At 44.5% G+C, this 24,923-nt stretch overlaps 1 protein-coding gene across 1 annotated transcript in view; it reads left to right on the forward strand.

Moving 5' to 3' along the window:
- Positions 1-2,737: 2,737 nt before the first annotated feature.
- The window catches only part of SLC6A5 (solute carrier family 6 member 5), a 74,014-nt gene continuing 51,828 nt past the window's right edge, over positions 2,738-24,923 (forward strand). Inside the window, exons 1-5 of the mRNA XM_056851926.1 lie at positions 2,738-3,223; positions 7,224-7,362; positions 12,534-12,665; positions 13,487-13,660; positions 23,149-23,290. Of these exons, the coding sequence (XP_056707904.1) occupies positions 2,738-3,223; positions 7,224-7,362; positions 12,534-12,665; positions 13,487-13,660; positions 23,149-23,290 (1,073 nt within the window). The remainder of the gene's footprint in view (positions 3,224-7,223; positions 7,363-12,533; positions 12,666-13,486; positions 13,661-23,148; positions 23,291-24,923) is intronic.

The raw sequence follows: 24,923 nt of genomic DNA on the forward strand, positions 1-24,923 counted from the left end.
GGGGTATTTAGAAAGAATGCCAGTTTGTGCCCTGTCCTGTCCGGGAAGTCCTCAAAAGATATAGTTTCCCTCTGGTTTCTTCTATTCCCTATCTAAGTCTTTACGTATCTCAAATACAGAGGAGACAATGAAAGAGCGCTTGTTATTTACTGAAAAGTTGAGGTTTGCCTTCTCTTAAACAGCTACGAAAGATTTCCATTTTGAGCAAAGTTGGTATTCATTCGTGCCTGATACCAAATTTTAAAACCCATCACGTGTATTGCACAGGCAAGCCTGCCTGTTAAAGGGACAAGGTAGGGGTGGCCGGGAAGATCCTTCTACTGGCCCTCTTCATTTGATAATCAGACAGGCTTAAATCTGATGTGCAGGGGGGGGGGAAGTATTTCTCCCTCCACCCAACAGCACTGAAGATGACCTCGGTAGAGAAGACCAACAGTTTCAGGCCGACAATGGTTCGTTTCCTCTGCGTTCCGTTTAGGCTACAGAAGCGGGAAAGGGGAGGGAGGGGGGTCCTTCCCCTCCCCTTTCTTGAAAACCGTAATCCAAAAATGCCGTCGACTGCAGGTGAAAAGCAGGAAGGCGGTGGAGGGGGTGACGGTGCGCATCCCTTTAAAAAAAAAAACTCGCAAGACGTGGGGGAATATTCAGCTGCGCGCTTTGGGCAGGTGCTCGCTGCAAACGAGCGTCAAGCGTCGCTGCGGTAAGGGAGGGGGCAGGAGGGGGGCGGGGAAGCCTCCTCTCCCTCCTGCTCGTATTATTCGGCGCAATAGGACGTGTTCCTCCCATGTTCTTTTCCAAATAGCCAACAAGAAAGTTCTGCTCTCGCTGGGCTTGGTTTAGTAAGCAGGCACTCCTTCTCTCCCCCCACCCCCCATGAGTCACACCGAACACGCAACCCCAACCGCTCGCCTGAGTGACAGCTAGCCGGCGCTCTGGCTTCTTCTTGTCCCTTTAAAGTCCGACTCCAAGGGTAATGATTTATCAGGCTCTTATTATCAAGAAAATGTCACGCGAAGGGCACCTTGCTATGCATTGACGCAAACCCGCTCTTTCCCACGGAGGTATAGAAAGCTTGGCTCTCGCCTGAGCAAAACCCAGTCTACCCGTTTTTGCCTGTACTGCTGTTTTTACCTCTAGCGGGTCCATCTGATGCTATTTGACATGGTAAGTGGCTTTGCTTTTCTGTTTCTTTAGAGGAGGGTCGTGTGTGTGTGTGTTTTGGGGTGGGGGATCGTCCCTTACTGGTTATTAAATGGGCTTGTCTCCTAGTCCCTGCTGAAATTGAAGGAATCCGCAATGAAACGGAGGAACATGTTTTAGGCATAAAGCAACGAGGGAGGGGAGGGAAGGCGAAGTGAACTGTCCAGGGTCCTGAAAGCCTACATTCCGCTGCAGGCGTTGCTTCCCCTTAATATTACTGCCAGTGGAACCGAGCAGGAACGTATTTCGGAGCAAGGGTGAACCCTCTTATCTATTGCATTTACTAATTATGTGGGTTTACCCAATTTTAGATTCTAAAAGGCTAATGTGTAGAAGAATGGTTCTTTTCCCTTTGAAGTGCAGCAAAAGCATTTCTACAAGCAATTCTGTACCTATACCATACCAATCCCTTTTTTATTGCAAAAATAGATTTGAGTGGATTAGGATATACAAATTTAAATAAATTAGATAAAGAAGTTAGATTAATCGAGATCAAGCTTGCTAAGGCTGCAGTTCTTAGTAAACTTTAAACCCCGTCACACAAAGCACACATTTAGGATTGGTCTGTAAGAATACAGGATCCAGCATTTGTTATACCGAAGAGTATCTCTAGTAACGCTTCTTTGCAGACTTCCCCCACCCTTTCGTCAAAATTATTGGAGACATCAGAATCAATATTCCTGGCTGAGTGATACCTCGCTAGCTCCTATGAGGGCAGATTTCCCTCTCCCCCTCCCTCCCCTAAAGCCAGCGTGCCTTGCTGAATGACAGAAAGGAAATGGGGCGTAAAATTAAAGAATCTTTCTACAATGGTGCTAAGGGGGAAGGGAGCATCCCCCAGCCGTGATGTGAAAATCAAGAAGGTTTGCCAACCGAGGGCTGGAAGGGAATATTGTACCTAATGTAAAAAAATGCAGATCTGCGGGCGCGGATGCTGTTCGAGCTTACTGTACTTTTCCTAGCTTGCGACGCGTTAAGCTTGACTGACACAGGAGCGGTCCTGATCGAGTCTGCGGCAAAGCCTCCCTTAAGCAGGGCAACCTTTGATTGTGTTAAAGGTTATTTACGCTTGGTAATTCGCAGCGCGTTCCAGGCTGAATTTTAGTTTTTCACGGTGAACCGTCGTTCAGGAAGCGACTGCGAAGCCGGCACATACCCACTTCGCATTTCTTAAGAGCCCCTTTAAGTGACCTTTTGTGTTTGCTCCGCCCCTGCCGCGAAGAATCCCCTCAAGGCAGCATGCAAAATCACAGCGCTTTAGCTATGCAGCAGGCGATTGCTAATGGCTATGCAAACAAGGAGCAGGCGAGTGTGTGTGTGTGTGTGTCTGGGGGTGGAATTTCTCCTTTTGCATAGGGACGTGAATAGTCATTTTAAAGGTCGCATTAAAAAAAAAGAGCTTTGAGCGAACTTCAAAACTGACCCTGCATAAATGGCCTTAGGGACGGCTCCCTTGTTCCACGGCAAACCCCCGCCCCCAGCTCCTCTCTTCTTAAACGCGACTTTCCTCTTGTAGGATTATGCCGGTCAGAAGGAGATGAGCAGGCAACTGGTCAACAGCCCGGCCGAGGCGGCGGCGGCCGGCGGGCCCCTGGACAGCGCGGGGATGATCCGGAACAGCCCGGAACGCGAGCAGCCGCCGCACCTGCCTTCCCAAGTCCCGTCCCAGCTCGCCAAGGTGGCCACGGCCCTTTCCGGCGACAGCCAGGCCGGGCCGCCCGGTGGAGCCGCGCTGAACGACCCCGAGAGGACCAAAGTTGGGATCTGCAAACTCACCCCCGCCCCGGGCAAAGACGCCATCGAGCCTTTCCCTCTCAAGAACGCCCCCAGCGTGGCGCCGGCCAACCTCGCCCCTTGCAAAATCCCCCCCTTGCAAAGCACGGACGGGGAAGCCCACCAGAGTCTTGGTAAGAGCACCCTGGAGCAAAACGATGCCAAGGGCGGCTGGGTGCCCCTGAGCCAGAGCACCGTAGTCTTGGGCACAGACGGCAACACTTCTGTTCTGCCTGGCAGCCTCGGAGAGGTAAGTTCTCCTCCTCCCCCTAGAACTGCTCTCGCTTTCGGACCGGGTCGCGCACAAGCGCTCTGCGTTCAGACGAGACCGATGAAGCTGACCACACACAATGGTGTCCCAGGCCAAGCCTTTGAACACATGAAGCTGCCCTATACTGAATCACACCACTGAGGTCCATCAAAGTCAGTATTGTCTACTCAGACCAGCAGTGGATCTCCAGGGTCTTTCACATCCCCTCCTTTAACTGGAGATGCCAGGGATTGAACCTGGGACCTTTTGCATGCCAAGCAGAGGCTTGACCACTGAGCCACAGTCCTTTTAGTTCAGGTTTAAGGACTGCTAACCCGAGGTCCTGAATGCAGACCCCTCCCCCCTCTCTGGGACTGCCCCAAAGCAATTGGACCCAACCGGGGGGGGGGGCTGTGGCTCAGTGGTAGAGCATCTGCTTGGCATGGAGAAGATCCCAGGTTCAATCCCCGGCATCTCCAGTTAAAGGGACTAGGCAGGTAGGTGATGTGAAAGACCTCGGCCTCCTGAGACCCTGGAGAGCCGCTGCCGGTCTGAGTAGACAATACTGGCTTTGATGGACCAAGGCAGCTTCATGTGTTCATGGAATAGCACAGCGAAGGCTGAAAATGCTTTGCTCGGACAGGGCGTTTAATAAAAGGGCAAGATAATCAATAGATTATACTGCACCGATCTACCTTTCCTTCCTAGGATCTAAGAAGAAAACGGAGGGGAGGAGAGATTTCCTCCAGTGGATGATAACAGGTCATCATCCAGCAACTTCGGTCTGTTAGGAAAGATGCAGTATTACAGTGCATTCCTAAGGCGAGTTACTCCAGTCTAAGCCCAATGGGCTTAGACTGCAGTAACTCTCCTTAGGAATGCACCGTTAGTCTTAAACTTTTCCTGGTGACTTCACGGCAGGGCTCTCTCTCCCTGCAGTAAGCCCATTCAGCACAGGGGGATTTATTCAAGTGTAAGCATTCTTAGGACCACTTGTGCCCTCTTGTTACGTACAACCCCCCTCCCCCCCACATTCGACTGAACTTCATGGAAAGGAGGGAGATGTTTAGTGTGTTTGATGAAGAATCATAGAAAACCGTAAATTGTAAAACTGAGATTTAATGCTCACCACAGGGCCCTGTTTTGTTTACGTGATACTCTAATCGCACGTGCGTGAGAGGACCCTATAGCTCAAAAGTTACTTTCAGAAGTGCGTGTTCAGCCTTCCCAACTTCACTCTCCCTTCTTGGCATTGAACGCCCCTGGATATTCTTTATGGGAGGACTGGAACAGGAGGAACCCTCTGGGAACACTCTTGCCAGCCGACCGAAGGGGAGTGCAATAATAATAATAAAAAACCCCAACCAACAAAAACCATCCAAGCAAAGAGCGGACTCTGCCAGGCCCTCTCCCCAAAGCCCCACCAGGCCGGGCCCTGCGATCAATCACTCCAGCTCAGACAGTTCAATCGTTGCTCGGGGTCAGTGAGCGAGAGCCCCGGCACTGCGCCGTGATGTGGAAATGGGGCTCCGGTGGTGGAAGGCGCACCTGAGGCCCTGGCAGAACAGCGGCCTCTCCCAGGAATAGCCGGCAGAGGCAAAGGCAGTCACCACTACTCAGAGAGTCAGGGGCCATTGATGCACGGGAGGTTTTGCCTGGGATTTGCCCCTCTCTAGATGCGCATTTTCCCCATCCAAATGCTCAAAACTTAAAAATAAGTCCCCATGCAGAGTTTTGAGAATTCGGATGGGGGAAATGTACACCTAGAGAGGGGCAAATCCAAGGCAAAACCTCCCGTACATAAATGAACAGGGATAGACGCAGTCCCCAAGCCATCTCCGGAGCAGAGAAGAAGCAATATCGGGGCTTTAGCGAGGCGACTCCGACTGCCTCGCTAAAGCCCTGATATTGCTTCTCCTCTGCTCCGGAGTAAATGGAGACAAGGAGGACTGAACCTCCAGCCACAGGCGGAGATCAGTATTTATAGATGGCCCCTAGCACATTTCCCCCCTCTTGTCTGGAAGTCTGGAAAGGTTTCTTAATCCAACGCCAAGCTATAGTCTATTCTACATTCTAATGTATATTTTACGTTGGAGTTACAGGCCGATTTAAGCTTCAAGAGAACATTCGCCGTTGTTGTTTTTGAAAAGGTGTTAGCTTTCCTCCGAGGATGGGTGTATCTAGAACCCAACCCACTAAGATTTAAGATGTTTCAAAGTGCGAGTTGATTGATTGAGCTCAATTGGTTTTAAAAATCTATGGTCCAACTGAATGAGTTACAGAAAAAGCGACCTTAGAAGGATTATTTTGATTCTTATTTTCCTTCATTCATTTCTTCATTTATGATAGAAACACCTCCCATCTCCCCCTCCTTCAAATCAGACACAACTGAAAGTCTGTCTGACAGCTAGATATACTCCATCCGTGCACCGATCTTCAGAGGGTTTCAGTGCCAGGATTTTGCTTTGAGAACCCCTAACAGTTATTGCAGGAAGATCACGAAGTTCTTGCAAGGATTGCTCCGGGCGGCGGGCTGACCCCCTAGGAAGAAAAGCCGCCCCAAAGGCGAGATGGGGCAGCGAGTGGAGAGATTCGGCTCTTCCCTTTTTCCAGGCTGCGCCTTTGCAGGAATTCGGCAGGACTGGGGTGAAAAAGTCTTAAGAGTTTCTCAGATTTTTATTTGGCCAAACGATGGATTCAGTCCTAAAGGCACTTTCCTGGGAGTTAGCCCCACTGAATAACGTGGTTCTTAGTTTGGATTTCTCTCTGTGATCATTACTCAGTATGCCGGCGATCATCAGTGCTGGAAACCTGCCTCTCTTGGCACGTTTTTACTGAAATTAGGTAGATACAATTATGGTTATGGGATTTAGGGTAACAAGATTTTTAGACCATTTATGCATGGGAGGTTTTGCCTTGGATTTGCTGCTCTCTAGATGCACATTTTCCCCATACAAATTCTTAAAACTCACAAATAAGCGCCAATGTAGAGTTTTAAGAATTCGGATGGGGAAAATATGCATCTATAGAGAGGCAAATTCAAGGCAAAACCTTCCATGCATAAATGCCCTTAGTCTCCCGGGTATTTGCAAAGTTGTTCTTTTGTCTTCGGATGGTCCTACTGAGCACAGTTACCTCTTCCAAGAGAGCGGCGCTAAAGGGAGAATTTGCCACGTGGGAACTGATGAGCAATGTGGGATCTGGGATGGCAGATAGCCATGTGAACATGCTTGAAAGCAACCGGAGTAATTATGGCAATAACTCGAAGCCATTTATTAATTAATCGTTCACAGCCCTTCGAAGGGAATGGGATTACATGAAAAGTCCCTTGACACCATTTGGCTTTACCTCCGCGGGATTATTATGTTTTGCCCTTTCCAAGTTTGAAGCGACAGAGGGCGTGTTGTTCCCGCTTGGGTTTAAATGCTGTAAATGCCAATGTTTTTCGTCCGGTTTTTCTTCCGGAGGCACACCCGGCGCACTGGACACCAGGAAAAGACAGTCTGAAAACCGCTTTTAGTGTCCGGTGCAGAAAACTAGTTTTTGTAATCCAACACAAAGGCTTGCCTAAATATCACCTAAATATGGTCAGTTGTATTAGGATTAAAGTGTGTCTGGATAGCGCCCAGTTGATCCGGGGAGGAAGTTCACACGCGCTCGTTTTGTTACCCATTGAGTCCTAAAGCGTTAAGGGAAGTATGTGCATGAATTGGTCTTAATTTGTATCGGACGCCTTAAATTCGTGATCATGCCACAATAAACCTGCAGCCTTTAAGATTCTATAGGTCCAGATCTCTCTCTCTGTCTCTCCACTGCAGTAGATTTTACTGCGCTATTCTTACGTTGGCCACAGCTTCTCTGTGGATTTTTTGGGTAGCTATTTTCGTCTGCTAGTAGCCAGATATTTGAGCTCTGAGACTGAAGTTTGCCAGCCATGGCTATTTTCAGGTCAACGTGATGCATATGTGTGCGTGTGTGTTTTTTTGTCTCCCTGCATCAGGATGACGATGAAGGGGATGAAAATAAAGCCCGGGGCAACTGGTCTAGCAAGCTGGACTTCATCCTCTCCATGGTGGGTTATGCAGTAGGGCTGGGCAATGTCTGGAGGTTCCCGTACCTGGCCTTTAAGAATGGGGGAGGTATGGATTTTCCTCTCTTTTTTACATCCTGCAGCTCCGCGAGGGCTAGACTCGAGGCCTTGATCCACAAGCCAGTCGAAACGAAGGGCTTGGCTTGAATTCCAATCGCTCCGTTTGGCGTAACTGGCTTCTGGATCGACTACCCGCCTGCAAATTGGGGGGTGGGTGTGAAGGGAGGGAGCGTGGTGGAGCTGGGGGACGGGGGGAAGGGAAATTGCGCAGAATGTAGGCAGTCCTAAAAGGGAAAGGGAACACCGCAAGCACGTCCGTTCTTGGATTTCAAGCTGGTTGTCAGTCGACCGTTCAAAGCATTGCGTAACAATCTTATCTAATCCGATTGATGGAGAGTAGACAAAGGGTGGGTGAGTGGGGGTGGGTGGGTGGGGGTCCTCCCTCGGTTTCTGCTTTTGGGGCGAAGCGATCCCAGGCTTCGTTAGAGAGTGGGAAGGGTGGGCAGGGGCTGTGGCTCAGTGGCAGAGCATCTGCTTGGCATGCCGAAGGTCCCAGGTTCAATCCCCGGCATCTCCAATTAAAAGGGCTAGTCACGTAGGTGATGTGAAAGACCTCTCTGCCTGAGAGCCTGGAGAGCTGCTGCCGGTCTGAGCAGACAATACTGACTTTGATGGACCAGGGGTCTCATTCAGTATGAGGCAGCTTCATGTGTTCATGCCACGGTAGTTATTCTGGGTTTAAGGCGGCGGAGAACAACCATGCCGTGTTGTAAAGATTAGATGCATTTGATTTGAATTATGGCACTGCTAAGAATGACCTTGGTAGAAATAAAAGTTAAAGGCCTTTGTAAACATAACACCCAAACCTGCAGTAACTAGCCGCTTTTCTTTTAATGCCTCACCAACCAGTACTCTATGCTTACTTGGAAGTAAGCCTCACTCTAAAGAATGGGATTCCCTTTCGAATGCGGTTGCTTAGTTCGGGCCATACGATTTCTAATGCAACAATCTAATAGCAGTAGAAAAGAGCAGGAGTCCAGTAGCACCGTAAAGACTAACAAATAATTCTGGAAGGGTATGAGCTTTTGTGAGCCACAGCTCCCTTCTTCAGACTGTTCCAACGTGTTTCAGTAGAGCTCACCTCGAAATAAGAGAAGGGCAGTCTGATGCTGTAATTATTTCGAAAGGAAAAAAGTGCGAAAGGATGGCTTCAAGGAGAGCAGATTTCTGCTTTCTAAAATCCTTTGGGAAAGTGTTTTTTATTGGAACGAGCTGGTTCTCATGCTGCGCCTTAGTGGCTAGGAGCTCCTAAGGGACAAAGGCAGGCGTTGGGAGGCTGCCAGTCTGAATGGGGAGAGGAAACGGCTTGCTTAATCCTGCCCTCTGCGGCCATCTGCCCGCTCAAGAGCGCCCTCCCCAGGTCGCTTCCCCCCTTCCGAGTAAAAATGCACACGGTCGGAATGCCAGTTTACAAACACGAAGGTTGATATAATGAAATAAAATATTTAGCTGGACAGGTAATCCATTAACGTTAGACCAGTTCCGATTCAATATATTTGTACTTCTTTATTTGTAAATAAGCCTAATGGAAAATTGTTTTCGAATTAGTCTTCATAAGCAGAGGGAAATCTATATAAAGGACTGGACTCTTAAAAATTCTATTTCTGATATGAAAGCATTTTAACAAGTTTTTTTTTTGTGTGTGTGTTTAATTTTACGAAGACAGAACAAAAATACAGGAAGGCTTGTTCCAAATAACCAGATAATTTCATTCAAATACCTTGTTTAATGTTATCCCCCTTTGTGTTTCAAGTATAAAACTGCAAAACATAACAGTCTGGCTAAAGACCTTTCTTTCCAAATCCTATATTTATTGTAAATACCTCAGGAAGTATTTCTCTTTCATTATTAAAGAAAGCTTATTTTTCTTTTCTGATATTTGGATATTGCCAGGAAGCCACCGTCCCAGTCTACACTCCATTTAAAACATATTCTAGTTATTTATTTGTATGCATCTTTGGGTGTGAAGCACTAGAAAATAACGGTTTGTCCCATATATAACCCCATTCAAATTTAATACATGCATCAACTTTATAGTTTTTAGGGGGCAAATGTCTAAAAATACTTTAGAATGTATGAATAAGTGTTAAAGTCTGTGTGTGTGTGTTAAGTGCCGTCAAGTCGCTTCCGACTCATGGCGACCCTATGAATGAAAGTCCTCCAAAATGTCCTATCTTTGACAGCCTTGCTCAGATCTTGCAAATTGAAGGCTGTGGCTTCCTTTATTGAGTCAATCCATCTCTTGTTGGGTCTTCCTCTTTTCCTGCTGCCCTCAACTTTTCCTATCATGACGGTCTTTTCCAGTGACTCTTGTCGTCAGAGTTAAAGTCTACCTGAAACAAAAAAACTAAAATATTTTCAAGTAAACCTTTTGTTTATCTCAAAAACTCCAGGGAGGCTTGGTAGTAATTACTGCAGAACATGAGGTGTAAAAAGGAGTTGATTCCCCTACAAGCTTGCCCAGGGTGGCTTCCGGGCGTTGTTAAAAAGGTATATGGAATCCATCCCGTTTCCCACATCTGCCGCTGTGGAGCTTGGCTAGGTCGCTGCTGAATTCGGTGCAGAGGCTGCCATCTCATGGATTGTGGGTGGCAGAGAGTGCCGCCGAGGCGATTTAGGGCGACCCGGTAGGGATTTCAAGGCAAGAGACGACAGAAGTGGTTTGCCATCGCCTGACTCTGCGTAGCAACCTTGGACTTCCCTCCAGGTACTAACCAAGGCCGACCCTATCTTGCTTCCTGGATTTGTTAAGATCCGGCTAGCCTGGGCCTTCCAGGTCAGGGCCACGGCCATTTGCTTGGGAGAAAATCCCAATGAGTTGACTCCCACTCCATGGGGTTCGACAGACTCCTGGGCACTTTCACACATGCCGAATAATGCACTTTTCAATCCACTTCCAATGCACTTTGCAGCTGGATTTTACTGAAACAGCAAGATCCACTTGCAAACGATAATTAAAGTGCATTGAAACGGCATTATTCAGCATGTGTGAAAGTGCTCCTGGTGCACTCCCAAAATGGTCCCATTGGATTAGGCGGAGATGAACCCCCCCCCCCCACTCGAGGGCGCATTGGGTTACAGTCCCAGCAAGGGAGTCCCAGGCAGCTGTTCGCTGCCGAGTCGACGTCCCCACTCCGTTCGCTGCTAAAGGGCGTGGAGGAGCCATCGCTCCGGGCTTCTCTCGCCTTTGGCTTCAAAGCGTGGCTCCGAGGGCGATTTGCATGTGAATCAGGCCCGGCGTGGCTGAGTCCGCCCTAGAGTGGCTCCATTGGGCGAGCTGCCGCCTCGCCCCCCCCCCCCGAGCTATCGCCACACCCCAGCCGCGATTGGATTAGCTCGATAAAGCCAAAGAATTACATCCATAGGCTCTTTTGGGGAAGCGGCCCTGGTCAAATAATAAAACGCTCGAAAATTGTAGCCACTTATGCCTGGGAGGTTTTGCCTTGGATTTGCCGCTCTCTAGATGGACATTTTCCCCATCCGGATTCTCAAAACTCAACAATAAGCCCCCCGCCCCATGCAGAGTTTTGAGAATTCGGATGGGGAAAATGTGCAGCTAGAGAGCAGCAAACCCAAGGCAAAACCTCCCAGGCATAAATGGCCCTTAAGATCCAGCTGCTCCCCCCCACCCCATTTCGCCTCAGAGGGACGTGCTTTTCCTTTGGCCGCCCTCCAGGAGGTTGGGAGACGTAGTTGTAGGTGATGATGAGCGAAACGATTGTCCTAATTGAATTAGCTTCGCCACCTGCTGCAAGGCCATTCTGGTTCTGGACAGCCTGCCTTGTCTGACACTTTTTGGAAGCAAATCCAAAACATACCCGAAGGCCGCTGTTGGCTGGCCTAAACAAGGCCTAAACAAGGCGCTTCTCATGGTGGCCGCTAGGGCGGGGGAAGAGCCCCACGAGCCTGAGCAGAAGAGCCGCCTAGGCTTGTTTACTCAGAAGTAAGTGTAGTGGCATCCAGTGGGGCATACTCCCGTGGGAGATGGCCCCTTTCACTGGAAGTCAACCCCACTTAATTACAGAGCGGGATGCACTGGGAATAAGCCCTATCCAATGCCATTGTATTCCCTATTATAGAATCATAGAGTTGGAAGGGAACACCAGGGTCATCAAGTCCAACCCCCTGCACAATGCAGGAAATTCACAACTACCTCCCCCCACCACACCTAGTGACCAGAAGATGGCCAAGATGCCCTCCCTCTCATCATCTACCTAAGGTCACAGAATCAGCCTAAGGTCACAGAATCATACACAGAATCATCTTCCTAAGGTCACAGAATCATACATTACTATGTATGGGTGTGAAAGTTTGACGTTGAAGAAAGCTGGCAGGAAGAAAGTAGACTCCTTTGAAATGTGGTGTTGGAGGAGAGTGTTACGGATACCCTGGTCTGCCAAAAAAATCAAACCAGTGGGTTATAGATCAAATCAAGCCTGAACTGACCCTAGAAGCTAAAATGACTAAACTGAAGCTATTGTATTTTGGTCACATTATGAGAAGACAAGATTCATTGGAAAAGACAATAATGCTAGGAAAAGTTGAGGGCAGCAGGAAAAGAGGAAGACCCAACAAGAGATGGATTGACTCAATAAAGGAAACCACAGCCCTCAATTTGCAAGATCTGAGCAAGGCTGTCAAAGATAGGACATTTTGGAGGATTTTGATTCATAGGGTCACCATGAGTCAGAAGTGACTTGATGGCACTTAACACACACAATATAAACATCCTGAAAAAAAATCATCTGCTGTACATGTGCGTAGGGTATCCTATGTCAAAGTTGTATTCCTGAACCAGTTTACTTGGAATGAAATCAGATTGAAATAGGGAAGGCTCATCATAGATGAGGATGGTTGGGAAGCAGCCTGGAAAACGTTTCTGCCTTGGTAGTAATAATCACAGGTTTTATGGTGCATGAAAACGCCATCTGTCAATCTGACCAATGTTCAAACCTTTTTCGCAGGAGGGTCCCCTGCCTTCTGTCAATAAAGCATATCTACTAAAGAGGAAAGCTTTCCTAATGCTGAAAGGTGTCATGTTTTGTGACGTTCTTAGGGTTGCAAAAAAAGAAGCAGCGGGGATACTAACAAGGGAAAAGGTGAGGGCTCAGTCCTGTCTCCTACTTTGTCACTGAGGTCTGTCCTCTTCTCTTCCATTAGGTGCATTTCTTATCCCCTATTTGACAATGTTGGCTCTGGCTGGGGTTCCGATCTTCTTCCTAGAAGTTTCTCTGGGGCAGTTTGCTAGTCAGGGACCTGTGTCGGTTTGGAAAGCCATCCCTGCCTTACAAGGTGAGCTAAGCAAGAGCCAGCCGTGTCCCCCTGGGCGTTTTGAAGAAGCTCAGGTTTGTTCAGCTTAAACAAGAGAGATCTCTCCGGGGTGTCACTGTTTCTAGAACGTGGCTGATGTGCTGCAGTCTGACTTTGACCTTGAGATAACCTTAGGTTGACTGATGGAGTAGCAATGCAGCACTTCCCCTGCTTTCGTAAATCTTGCCTGCATTTCCCAGCAGGAGCGCATGCCATTGTGCGATGACTTTTATTGCATCTCATGCATGTAATGTGGTAATGATACTTGCATTTGCTGCTGAATAACTCAGGAATACCATACGGCACATTCATTATCCACCTTCCTTGTAGAAGTTGTGTTTAGGGGGTGTTATTTCAGATGAACAAGATGCACACCAAGAGGCAAAGGTACCCTTGGATATAGGCACACTTAAACTGCAACAAAGCAGTGTATTTTAAGAGTGTTTGTGGTGCTTTTTATCTTGCATATAAATAAATGTTCTTCGGAGGACTAATCACATCAAATGAGATGAGTAACTGCTCACTAAATGACAACGATGGATTGATTTAGTGTTTAACCAAATTAAAATACGTGTGCTGCTCATTGTACACTTATTTGGGATTAAGACCTTATGATTTTAATTGAGTAGTGGATAGGATTGGGCTGTATAACCTAGTGAGTCTATGCAAGGTGAATGAAAACAGGTTTATAAGATTTAAAAATTATATAAAGAGCTATTCATGACATTTTTCAGATTGTTATATATTTTAGCAGCTAAATGGAATCTGGCATCTAATTTTCTCTGTTTTCTTTTTTTCCCCAGGCTGTGGCATTGCTATGCTGATTATCTCTGTCCTAATAGCCATATATTATAATATTATATTGTGCTACACACTTTTCTACCTTTTTGCATCCTTTGTACGTGTGTTGCCTTGGGCTTCCTGTAACAATCCATGGAACACGCCGGATTGTAGAGATAAAAACAAACTTTTGCTAGGTAAGACATCAGAGCATGCTTTCCCTTTATGTCCTTGATGTTTTCTTTTAAGGTCTGATGGCCGTGGGTTTGTACCTTTGGATAGGTCAGTGAGGTTCTGCCTCAAAATGACTAATTATAGCTCCCTATAGATCTGCTATGACAAACATTTTCATTTTTTCCTTATTATCACAATTGCATTGAAACTTAAGTGTAACAGATTTAGATCTGACAGTGAAAATGATTTTTGCAACACCATCCACCTTTCACATTTATTTCCCAAGCATGGGATTGAGCCCAATACAAGGAACAATTATCCTCATACCAGCCTTCCAGTGCTTCACAATTAGAGATTGGGCACATCATATACTGGTACCAAAGACTCATACATGCCAACCTGCAGCTTTTCTGAAGATGACTCTCATAGATTCAGTTCCTGTTCTAGATCAAATTCCTTTCCTCCTGAAATGAATTTCTGTCTGTGAGATTTAATGAATGCTTCTTCCACTTCCACAGCTGATGATATAGAGATTACTAATCTTGGTGGGAAATATAAATGAAAAGCCCATGGCACCTTAACAAGGAACAAAATTTATTCCAGCATAAGCTTTCTTGAGACTGAGCTCCCTTCAGACACACGAACTGTCTGGGGGCAGTCCCTCCTCCCCTGCACTTAACAGACTACCCTTGGCTGGTTGAGAGGGAGTCACTGTGAAGCCCCTGGCCCCTGACGGCTGCCTAGTGTAGCTCTGGGCCTTCTAGAGCTGGCAGAGATGTAGGAAGAGCCAGGAAAGCCAACTGATGGGCCCATAAGGAAGTTGCTGGCCGAACAGTGGCTCTTTAATGGACCTCAGCCCACTGAACTATTGTGTCTTCACCCTGTTTTCTGGATGGTGGCTGCCAATAAGGCTGCTTGTAGGTAACATTTTTATCTAGGCCCAGGTGAAGATAGCAAACGCCGTGAAAGCCACACAGGATCTACTATTATAAGCAATTTTTTCCTAGATACAGAAGACATCATACAGTACAGAACTCAATGGTCATTTATGCATAGGAGTTTTACCTGGGGTTAGTTGCTGGCTGAACCCACACTTTTCTGTTGGGAGTCTATGCACCAGCAGTCTCCAAGCTCAAATCAGGAAGTATTTGAATCCCCGCCCCTTGAAATGCTGCTTCGTAATTGGCTGTAGTGAGAGAAAAGTTCCCTTCCCACCCCTCAAACCCAATTGCTGCATAAAAAAGCATTTTAAGAACAAAAAAAAATGGAGCAATCTGAAAAGAAGGGGGGGGGGATCCAAGCCTGGGTTTTAAAAAGCCTTTCGTCTGCTCAGAAAGAGCTCCCAGGAAGCAGGAAGTATTTGAATCCTTGCCTCTGGACATGCCACTTTGTAATTGGCTGTGAGAAAAACTAAGCTTGTGTGTCCCAAACTTTGCCTTATGCATGGAGATTTCACCTGGGCTGAGCTCAGGGGAGAGGGAAGAATCGGGTTAACGGAGGAATGGGAAGGTTCGGGATTTGTAGTGCTGGTCATCTCTAATGGAGGAAAAACTCATGCATAACTCCAAAGAACAACCCAGATAGACAGAGGGTGTGTCTCTCTGTGTGTGTGAATGTGAGTAAAAGTACCCATGCATAAACGACAAATAAGTACTAACCTTCATGATAAATTGACAGGTATTTGCAGGGTCTTTAAAATGACATTTCTATGTTTCTGCCACTTCTCAACAAAATGTGGCATACAATGAAACAAAAGGAAATTATTATAATTTAAATAATTTAAAAACCATTAGCTAAATAAAGGCTGAACAATAAAAACAGCAATCACTTGTGAATTTGAACAATGGAAATTTGGAATCAGCAGGACAGTTTAAGGGTGCCCAAATCTTTAGGAATCTTCCATCAAGATAGTCTGGGAAGCAAATGTATTGAGGGTTGTGTTGTGTATTAATACCAGTAGTTTATTCCATTGTTGATGCTTAGACGTTTGTCACATTAGGGAGACAGTAAGCTGTTGCTGGGCAGACTAGAGCCCTATAGACTGAAAGGGAAGAAAGCAGAGGGGAAGGGGAAAAGAAGGATGGGAGAGGGACTGTAAGAAGAACAGGAGAATAAAACCTTTTATTAAGACTCTTGCTTTGTGTCCTTGCCTGTATTAAGCTACAAAAGGATGCCAGTCTGCTTTTTAGGTTATAATTTCCTTTTATTGTACGTGTGTGTGTGCGTGCATATGCTAAGAATCCATAAGCCATTTATGACAGTTTGTTTCAGATGTACAGCAACCGTTGCTGATGCCCTGCACGGCACCAACTGGCTAGCGTGTTTAATTAGTTTCTTGTACTTTTGTCTATAAATTGTGAATATCAACTGCTTAAATTCACAGACTTTAACTTATCTGTCAGTTATTTGTTTGTCAAATTAGCTGACAAACAATTAACCTTGGAATAATTCAGTTGGAAACGGTTTAGTTGAATAAGTTATCCCTATGTTGGTTAGGAAGTCATCAATGAAACAGCCATTCAATTAGATTGTTTCTTGCTCTGTGGGATACATAATCATGGTTTCTGCCTCTCTGAAATGGTTCTGAGTGATCTGAAGAATGTTATAGATGGAAATTTTTTGCTAGTTGTGGCTTTTCTTATCACATGGTGCACTGAGGTAAGCTATACCTGGCAGAATTTTCTTCTTTCAGTCTAATTTCTTTTGGTCAAATAAGCTCTTAAAAGCATTGGACCAGACAAATCTGTATGGCCAATATCTGCTGACCATTTTGAGTCTCATGGTCCTTTGACTCCTATGGCATTCTGATCTCTCGTGTTCTGTGCTTATACCATAGCATAAATTGAATTGTTTATTTGTTTGATTGTGTGTGTGTGTGTGTAAAGTGCCTTCAAGTCGCAGCCGACTTATGGCGACCTCTTTTGGGGTTTTCATGGCAGGAGACTAACAGAGGTGGTTTGCCAGTGCCTTCCTCTGCACAGCAACCCTGGACTTCCTTGGTGGTCTCCCATCCAAATATTAACCAGGGCTGACCCTGCTTAGCTTCTGAGATCTGATGAGATCAGGCTAGCCTGGGCCATCCAGGTCAGGGCATTTGTTTAATTACCTATGACAATTTTAAATTAAAGATAAATTGAATTTGTTGAACCCTTTAAGTCTGATGATCTTTTCAAAAATAGAATTTAATGAAGCTCTAGATTCACATGTGTGGAAACAGGTTCCTTTAGAACCAGTAAAGTTGACCTCTAAATCTTTAGGACTACAGCATTATTACATAATAGAATGTAAGTCTTTTTGAGATGTTCGATTTTGGTCCTGCAACTGCACACAGTGTGAGCATATATATATATATATATATATATATAAATAATATATTCACTACTTTAATTACAACATAAACATCAATGTATAGACAAGTTACCAACTTTTTACATTCAATCAACCTGTCTTTGGTTATAAGTTCAGTTCACAGTGATCCTGAAATCAGAAAACACTATACCAAATAGTGTTTTCTGATTTCAGGATCACTGTGAACTGAACTTATAACCAAAGACAGGTTAATTGAATGTACGCAGTTGGTAACTTGTATATACATTGATGTTTATGTTGTAATTAAAGTAGTGAATATATTAGTAATTATCAGTGGCTGTGTACTGAGAATTATTTCCTTTTGGATTGCAAACCTCCAGGTTCTAGCTGGAAATCTCCTGCTATTACAACTGATCTCCAGCCAATAGAGATCAGTTCACCGGGAGAAAATGGCCACTTTGGCAATTTGACTCTATGGCATTGAAGTCCCTCCCCTCCCCAAACCCCACCCTCCTTAGGCTCCTCCCCAAAAATATCCCGCTGATGGCAAAGAGGGACTTGGCAACCTTACTTATCTGATGGTGTTGACAACTGAAAAATCTGTCCTGAATACAATGAGAAATAATTGATCGTGCTGCAGTTCAGGGTTGCCAAGGGCCTGCCCCTTTAGAAGTGGCTTAATGGGATGTTATTTACCAGGTGATGGTTAGCTTCATGCCATGAAAAGCTTAAATTGCTAATTTCCATACATCAAGCCCCTATTAAAAAGACAGGGCTCTTTTTTCCTCCAAACCTTTGGCAACCCTACTGCAATGTAATCCAACACATTTAAAAAATATATTATTTTGAAGGAATAATCGAGGTTTGGTCTAGACATGAGGTGATAATGAGGCAGCAGAGTACTGAGGTAGTAGAAATGTGAGGGGTGATGTTGTTCAAAGGTTCCCTGCCATAATAATTCTCTGTAAGGGGAAAACTGGCGCAGTGTGTGATGGGTTATGCTTTCACAATGATGTCCTAATTTTTATTTGCAAGGCATTTTTTTCATGGGGAACATTATTTATTATTTTTCATTTATATCCTGCTCTTCTCCTTAACTGGGACCCAAAGTGGCTCATCACATCGTTCCCCCCCCCAGCCTACCCCACAACAACAACCTTGTAGAGGAGGTTAGGCTGAGAGATTATGATAGGCCCAGGATCACCTGGTGAGTTTCTGTGGCAGAGCAGGGGTTTGAACTGGGTTGTTCCAGATCCTAGCCCAGCACTCAAACCACTTTGCCATGCCAGCATTAAAAATGTCACTCACCTCACCTGCAGTCTGAATCAGCGCATTGGTCCTGTGTAGCCCCTCAAGATTCCCTCACCTTATTCCGCATGTCTAGACCAGGACTGGGTCCATTAGGGTGGACTAGTGTGGCATGGGTAGTTGGGAAATATTGTTTGGGTTAGTTGTTAAAATGTTTTGAAAATTTTAATAACATTTAAGTAATAGAAAAATGATGATCTAATGTCAGTGGAGGGAGCCCCGTGGTGCAGAGTGGTAAGCTGCAGTACTGCAATCAAAGCTCTGCTCACAACCTGAGTTCAATCCCGACAGAAGTCGGTTTCAGGTAGCCAGCTTGAGGTTGACTCAGCCTTCCACCTTCCGAGGTCGGTAAAATGAGTACCCAGCTTTCTGGGGGTAAAGTGTAGATGACTGGGGAAGGCAATGGTAAACCACCCCATAAACATAGTCTGCCTAGTAAATGACATCACCCCATGGATGACCCTTTACCTTTTTTTAGCCTAATATAAGTGGATATGGTTCAATGAATTTTCATGCAGTACAGTCTCATTTTGTTGTTTAACAAAAAGAGTTTTCCCAATGTATTTTTTGTTAAATGTATTTTTTGACCATATTTTAAATAAATTAAAGTCTTATTGCATTTTTAAAATATTATTTCTCATGAAAAAGTAGCTTATCAGAGCTGATGCTATGGGTCATTAAGTTTTGCAATGGAGGGGGAGTTCAGTGAAATGTCTATGGGGAAGATCTGACCTCCTGCCAAGACTATCCATCACATTGCTCTCCTGCCTCTTATTTTCACCTCCTTTGTGAGCATTACATAAAAGTTCCTAGCTGACTATGATGCTGACATGCAAGTCTCAGCCATGTTTATTCAGAGATAAATCCCATTGATCACAGTGGGATGTATATCTAAGTAAACATGCTGGATTGCAGCTGTACAGTAGGTCTGGACATTTTTTTAAAAGTGGTGGAAGCAGAGAAGTATCTGTTCATATGTAGTTTCCAAAATAACATTTGAAGAAGAATGTGTGTAAGGCGATGTGCCAGCTGTTTCAACATGAGTTTGTGTACAAATATGTAGATGCATACACACACATTTCTTTTGGAATGTTACATTGTAAGGTCAGTAAAACAAAGCAAATCAAATGTGTGCATTTTCTCCACACTTCTTTAAATTACATCAAGCCACTGGCTTAAATCCTCAGGAGTTTTTCCATGGGCAACTCCCTCCTCTTGCAGCAGCTAGAATGCAGTTCCTGGGGTCATCCCCCTAAAACATCATTAGGTGGCATTTTGTACTTCAGTGGGAAGGAGGAAAAGAAAGTTGCACTCCATGGGCAGAAATCTTTCCCCTCAAAGGTAAACTCCAGTGAACCATAGAATCATAGAGTTGGAAGGTACCACCAGGGTCATCTAGTCCAACCCCCTGCACAATGCAAGAAATTCACAACTACCTCCCCCCCCACACCCTACACCCTCAGTGACCCCTACTCCATGCCCAGAAGATGGCCAAGATGCCCTCCCTCTCATGAACTGCCTAAGGTCATAGAATCAGTATTGCTGACAGATGGCCATCCAGCCTCTGCTTTAAAACCTCCAGGGAAGGAGCGCTTACCACCTCCCAAGCCATTCTCTCAGGTCCAGAGAACACATTACAGTTCTTATGGGAATGCTGCCTAAAATAACTTACTCATAGCAAGTGGTCCCAAACCAAATCCTAATATAATATATAGGAACTACTTTCTGTGTAAGTCTCCACCATCAAATTTTGAGCTTTCACGTACCCAGTGTACAGCTAGTGACTTTTGCACATGCTTTGGTTCTAATCTGATCAATTGTGAAGAACAGGAAAGTTAGATTAGTAATGGCCCTGCATAATTCTGCATTTCCTTTGTAGTAACAAGTTCTGCCAACTGTCCGCAGGGCACTGGGTTAAATATGCTGCTGTCTCCACTGTGAGGCTACCCAAAAGCTCTCCAATAGTGTAAAGCAGGCTTTGAGTAGCCTCCACAAACCATGTCACATGCATTGACTGCCATACTTCATTGGTGAATTCCAAACCTTCAGCTTAGCTGGTTATTCCTAGGTGCAAAAACAAATGAATAAATTCATGAGTGCCTAAAAAAGACTAATTTGGGGTATTTCTAGAAGCACAAAGTGAGCTGTATAAGATCTCTGGACAAAGCCTCAACTGTATCATGTCCAGCCAGTGTTTCTTTCAAGTGGCGCCCATAAGGAACAACATGTTCTCTGATTTTTGACAGGCTATGTCCAGATTCTGGATCCCCGCATATGTATTGCAGGAACATTCAGGCAACGGCAGAGCCGAAAACTTGTGCCAGTGAAATAAATTGACGTCTCAGTTTCTGTACTCTGTTTTCGGAGTTGTACACTACGGCCAAACATGCTTATTTCCTTTTGTGCTTCCTTGGAATTGTAGCCTTGTTAATGTTTTGATCTGCTTCAGTCATCATACATACCTGAAGGCTAGCAGGATTTGTTCATTGTTTTGGGTATACAATAAGCACAACCGGCTCATCTCTCCCCACCTCCCATGTTCCAAATGAATGATTTTACTTATTACTAATTTCCCATGTAAATGTAGTTTCATGCTAGCACCTTCCAGTTCAGTGTAGTCATTATTTTTCTGCCTATCTTTCAAGATTTGATGAATGGCGCTGCATGGGGAAGATCTGTTTGTCCTTTGCTGCAAAGGCTTGGGCTTTTGGGGGGTATGCTTGCGCCCTCTGCTGATTGGAAGGGCCTTGTGCAAGGAAATCCACAGCCCTCGAAAGCTAAGCTGTAAAAAATCTGCTGCAGTGCAGCAAAAGTGACCTTATGTGTGCCATCCTTCCTGTGATCTCTCGCATGCCACGATATGCCCTAAACAAGGCAAATCCATATTGTGCCATTGCATTATATTGTGCTATTGCACTATATTGTGCTATTGCAATATTGTACTATTTCACTATTCTAGTGCAGATTCCAGAACTTTCACTTTCCTATTAATACAATATCATTAGCCAGATATTTGATTGTGGTTTTTTTTAAATCAAGGAACTGTTCAATAATGCTTGCACTCAATTAAGGCTTCAGAGACTGTTACCATGAAGGAACTTGGAATATGATTTCCCGAATGCAAATATGATATTGTACGTACAGTCTTTGCATCAGCCTATTATAGTATTAGAAATCGAAACAAAATCTGATGATAAATATACTAGCAATGGGGTCTCACTTCATTGAAACTCCCCCCACCCCAAAAAAAAACAATTGAGGCTTTTGTAAGAGAAGTATGCTCAGTTGTGGAAAAGCGAATGTCTTTTTATTCGACTGCACTGAAAACTCAAACCCCAAATGTGGGAGAAAGCCTTCTAAAAAAACCCACAAATTTGAAGGTACTCCCGTTTGTGTTAAATCCAAGTTCTTCTCTTAGATGCACAGCCTACCCCATCACAGAATTAGACATGCTTCTTGTTAATTTCAATGCCTTAAGTATACTTAGTGCCTCAAAACTAGGATTACTATTAAAATAGGCTATTTATATGAACTGTTTATATATGAGCAATATTACTTTACATTGCCAATACAGGATGCCTACCACCCAGGTAATATTCAGGCAAACCAAAGTATGCAAAAGTAGGAAAGTAAGAAGACAGCGTACTACTACTCTCTCTGCTGGCTGACTTACGGTATAGCACCTTTTAGAGCAATATCTACATATCTTTCTGAATAGAAGGCTAGACAGGATACAATAGCAGTTACAAATGAGCTTAATAAAACAGGGATGTATGAAGTGCTGCTTTCACATCAGTGAAATCAAATTTTGTATTCCTTAGAGTCTGATAAACCATTATTATTTGTATGTACTGGCTTTATGACAAAATTGTGATAGTAAAGGATACAAAACTTATAGTTTCCAAGAGTGTGTAAGTGAGTTAGGAACCTGATGGTTCATTGTATTCCACTGATAAACATTTAGGGTTGGATTCAGTGACTCCGACAGTTGCAGGTGTTGCTGGATCCATAGGCTGCAGTCATGGGTAGATCCATATACTCAAAATGAAATACCACTGAGAGCCAGAGTTAACAGTGGTGGTTTGGAGTGGTGGACTCTGATCTGAAGAACCGGGCTTGATTCCCCAATCCTCCACATGAGCTGTGGAGGCTAATCTGGTGAACTGGATTTGTTTCCCCACTCCTACACATGAAGCCAGCTGGTGACCTTGGGCTAGTCACACTCTCTCAGCCACACCTACCTCACAGGGTGTCTGTTGTGGGGAGGGGAAGGGAAGGTGATAGTAAGGTGGTTTGATTCTTCCTTAAGTGGTAGCGAAAGTCGGCATATAAAAACCAACTCCTTCTCCTCCACTGTCTTTTGACAAGAGGTATACGTTCACATCTGTGGGCAACTCTTTTTACATTTGGGTACACCAGAGAAGTTCCGCCCAAGTCCCAATACAGAGATAATTGTATGGTTATATTGACACAGTCATCTAGCATTTGCCAATTAAAAAGTAAATGATAAAGCCCCTTCATGATGCTGGAGGGGGTTTCTGAAGACATATGGGCAAGGTTGGGTTGCATATCACTTTAAATCCAAGTGTGTTGCTTTAACTGAGTTGTAGAATCTCTTGTGTTACTCAAGTTCAGTTGAAGTTCTGACTTAGAAACACACAACAGTCCAAGGCAGATAACACTCTTCAGTAGAAATAAAAGCTGGAGTGATTAATGTTGGCAGGAAGATTGTATGTTTCAGATTAACATTTGATATGTGTTGACGTTTATTACATCCTTGAATGGAATATGCTACTGAGGCTTAGGTAGGTGTGTGTAAGATGCTTTTTATGTCCCAAGAGTCTTCGGAAAGGTTTTAGCCTGTTATTTATTGTTTGCATTTGTGTCTTGCCAGAGTCCTGCATCATTGGTGACCACCCCAAATTACAAATCAAGAACTCTACTTTCTGTATGAGTGCCTATCCAAACTTGACAATGGTAAACTACACCAGCCGTGTCAACAAAACGTTTGTCAGTGGCAGTGAAGAGTACTTCAAGTAAGATATTTTAAAAAGTGTATAATTAACCATTTGGGGAAAAAAATGAAGCTCCCTGTGTAACACATGCAATTAGCCCTTGAACAGAAAACAGTAATTTCGTTTTCTAAGAATGCTTTCCCCACAGTAATCATTTGTTGAGTATCTATGCCGCTTGCCCTTCCAATATTGACACTTCGCTTATGAGATGATAGCTGAGGACACATAGACAGATGCAATCTGATGGCCTCTTGAATGTGTGAGAGGATCTGGCTGCCTGAGAAATAATGCCCACCATTTGGCATTTCAGTGGTCTTGGCGGCTTGAGTGTGAACCCAGAGCCGGATACAGGCCCCATAGAGTCGTCCTTCAGTCTCAGTTCCCAATCCTTAAAAATAACTTCATACCTGGCCTAATAGACTTATGGTATCATAACATTAAAATATAGAATACAGTATAGAATTAGTGTGGTGTAACAGAGTGTACTTTGAGCATGGAGCTCTGGGTTTCTTTCTCAGTCATGAAGCACTGAACTACCTCGCTTTGTGCCTCATGAGGATAAAATGCGGAAGGAGCAAACCATGTTATATTTAGGTCAAGAGGTGAGAAGCTTCTGGAAAAATAAAGGAATACAAATCCATAGGTGGATCTAACTACTTCATAGGGATATTGTGTTATTGTGCAACAGCACTTATGTATTTTTTTAAGCCCTAAAAAAGTTCCCCCATGGCATGGCAGGGAAAATGGTTGCTGTGAGGGACCAAAGGAAGGAAAATGGCACTGATATGAGTGGGTGTGACAGACAGAGCCTTTTTCATATCCCTTTGTAACCTGGAGTCTGACAGAGAAAGCCAGCAATGGCCAACTAGGTCCCTTGGAAGCTTTGAAGGGAGGAGAGAAGCGGGGGGGGGGGGAAGGAGCCATTTAACTAAGGCTTAAATCAGATAGGGTTCAGAGGTTCCTTAGGCAGGTTGGAGGTCTTGCTCTGTCTCCAGTCCCTTCATGTGGAAGTGGACAGTTTAGTGCGGTGACCTAATATGGCAAGCACAGGTTTATGGCTCTTGTATGTATTCTTTCAGGGTTATTTGGAAAGTTCAGGGCAGGCAGACGGCTGTGGTTTAAAAAGACTTTAGTGACAAATCTAAACATTCAGAAAACCTGTGGGAAAAGTAACAGTTTTTATAATCCAAAGTAGTCTTTGGATAATCCAAAGTAGGCAGGCATTCCCTCTTTTTTTTTTTTTTTGAAAAATTTTATTGGTTTTTATAATATAAATTTTCCATGTTAACATACAACAATGAAACTAATGTGAAAAACTAAATCATAAGTAATGTTATAGTTATTTAAGTACTTAATAAAACAAAAAATAAAGGAAATTTTTTTGACTTCCCCATCACCTCCGTCTGCCTCTTAATAAAGTATTCTATCCCATCGTGATATGACCTGACCTTAATTATTCTTATATCTCAATTAAATTTCAATTACAATAATCTGTTGATATAATTAATTACAATTCTTTATGTTAATAGTGTCATCTAGATCAGATTAAAAGGTTCTCTTCCATTTTCCCCAGTCCTAATTCATATTCACAGTATTTCATCCAAGCCTCCCATTCCCCCATAAATCGTACATTGTCTTTTTGGTTTAAAGTAGC

This window comes from Euleptes europaea, chromosome 6, assembly GCF_029931775.1.
Source record: "Euleptes europaea isolate rEulEur1 chromosome 6, rEulEur1.hap1, whole genome shotgun sequence".
Taxonomy (NCBI): domain Eukaryota; kingdom Metazoa; phylum Chordata; class Lepidosauria; order Squamata; family Sphaerodactylidae; genus Euleptes; species Euleptes europaea.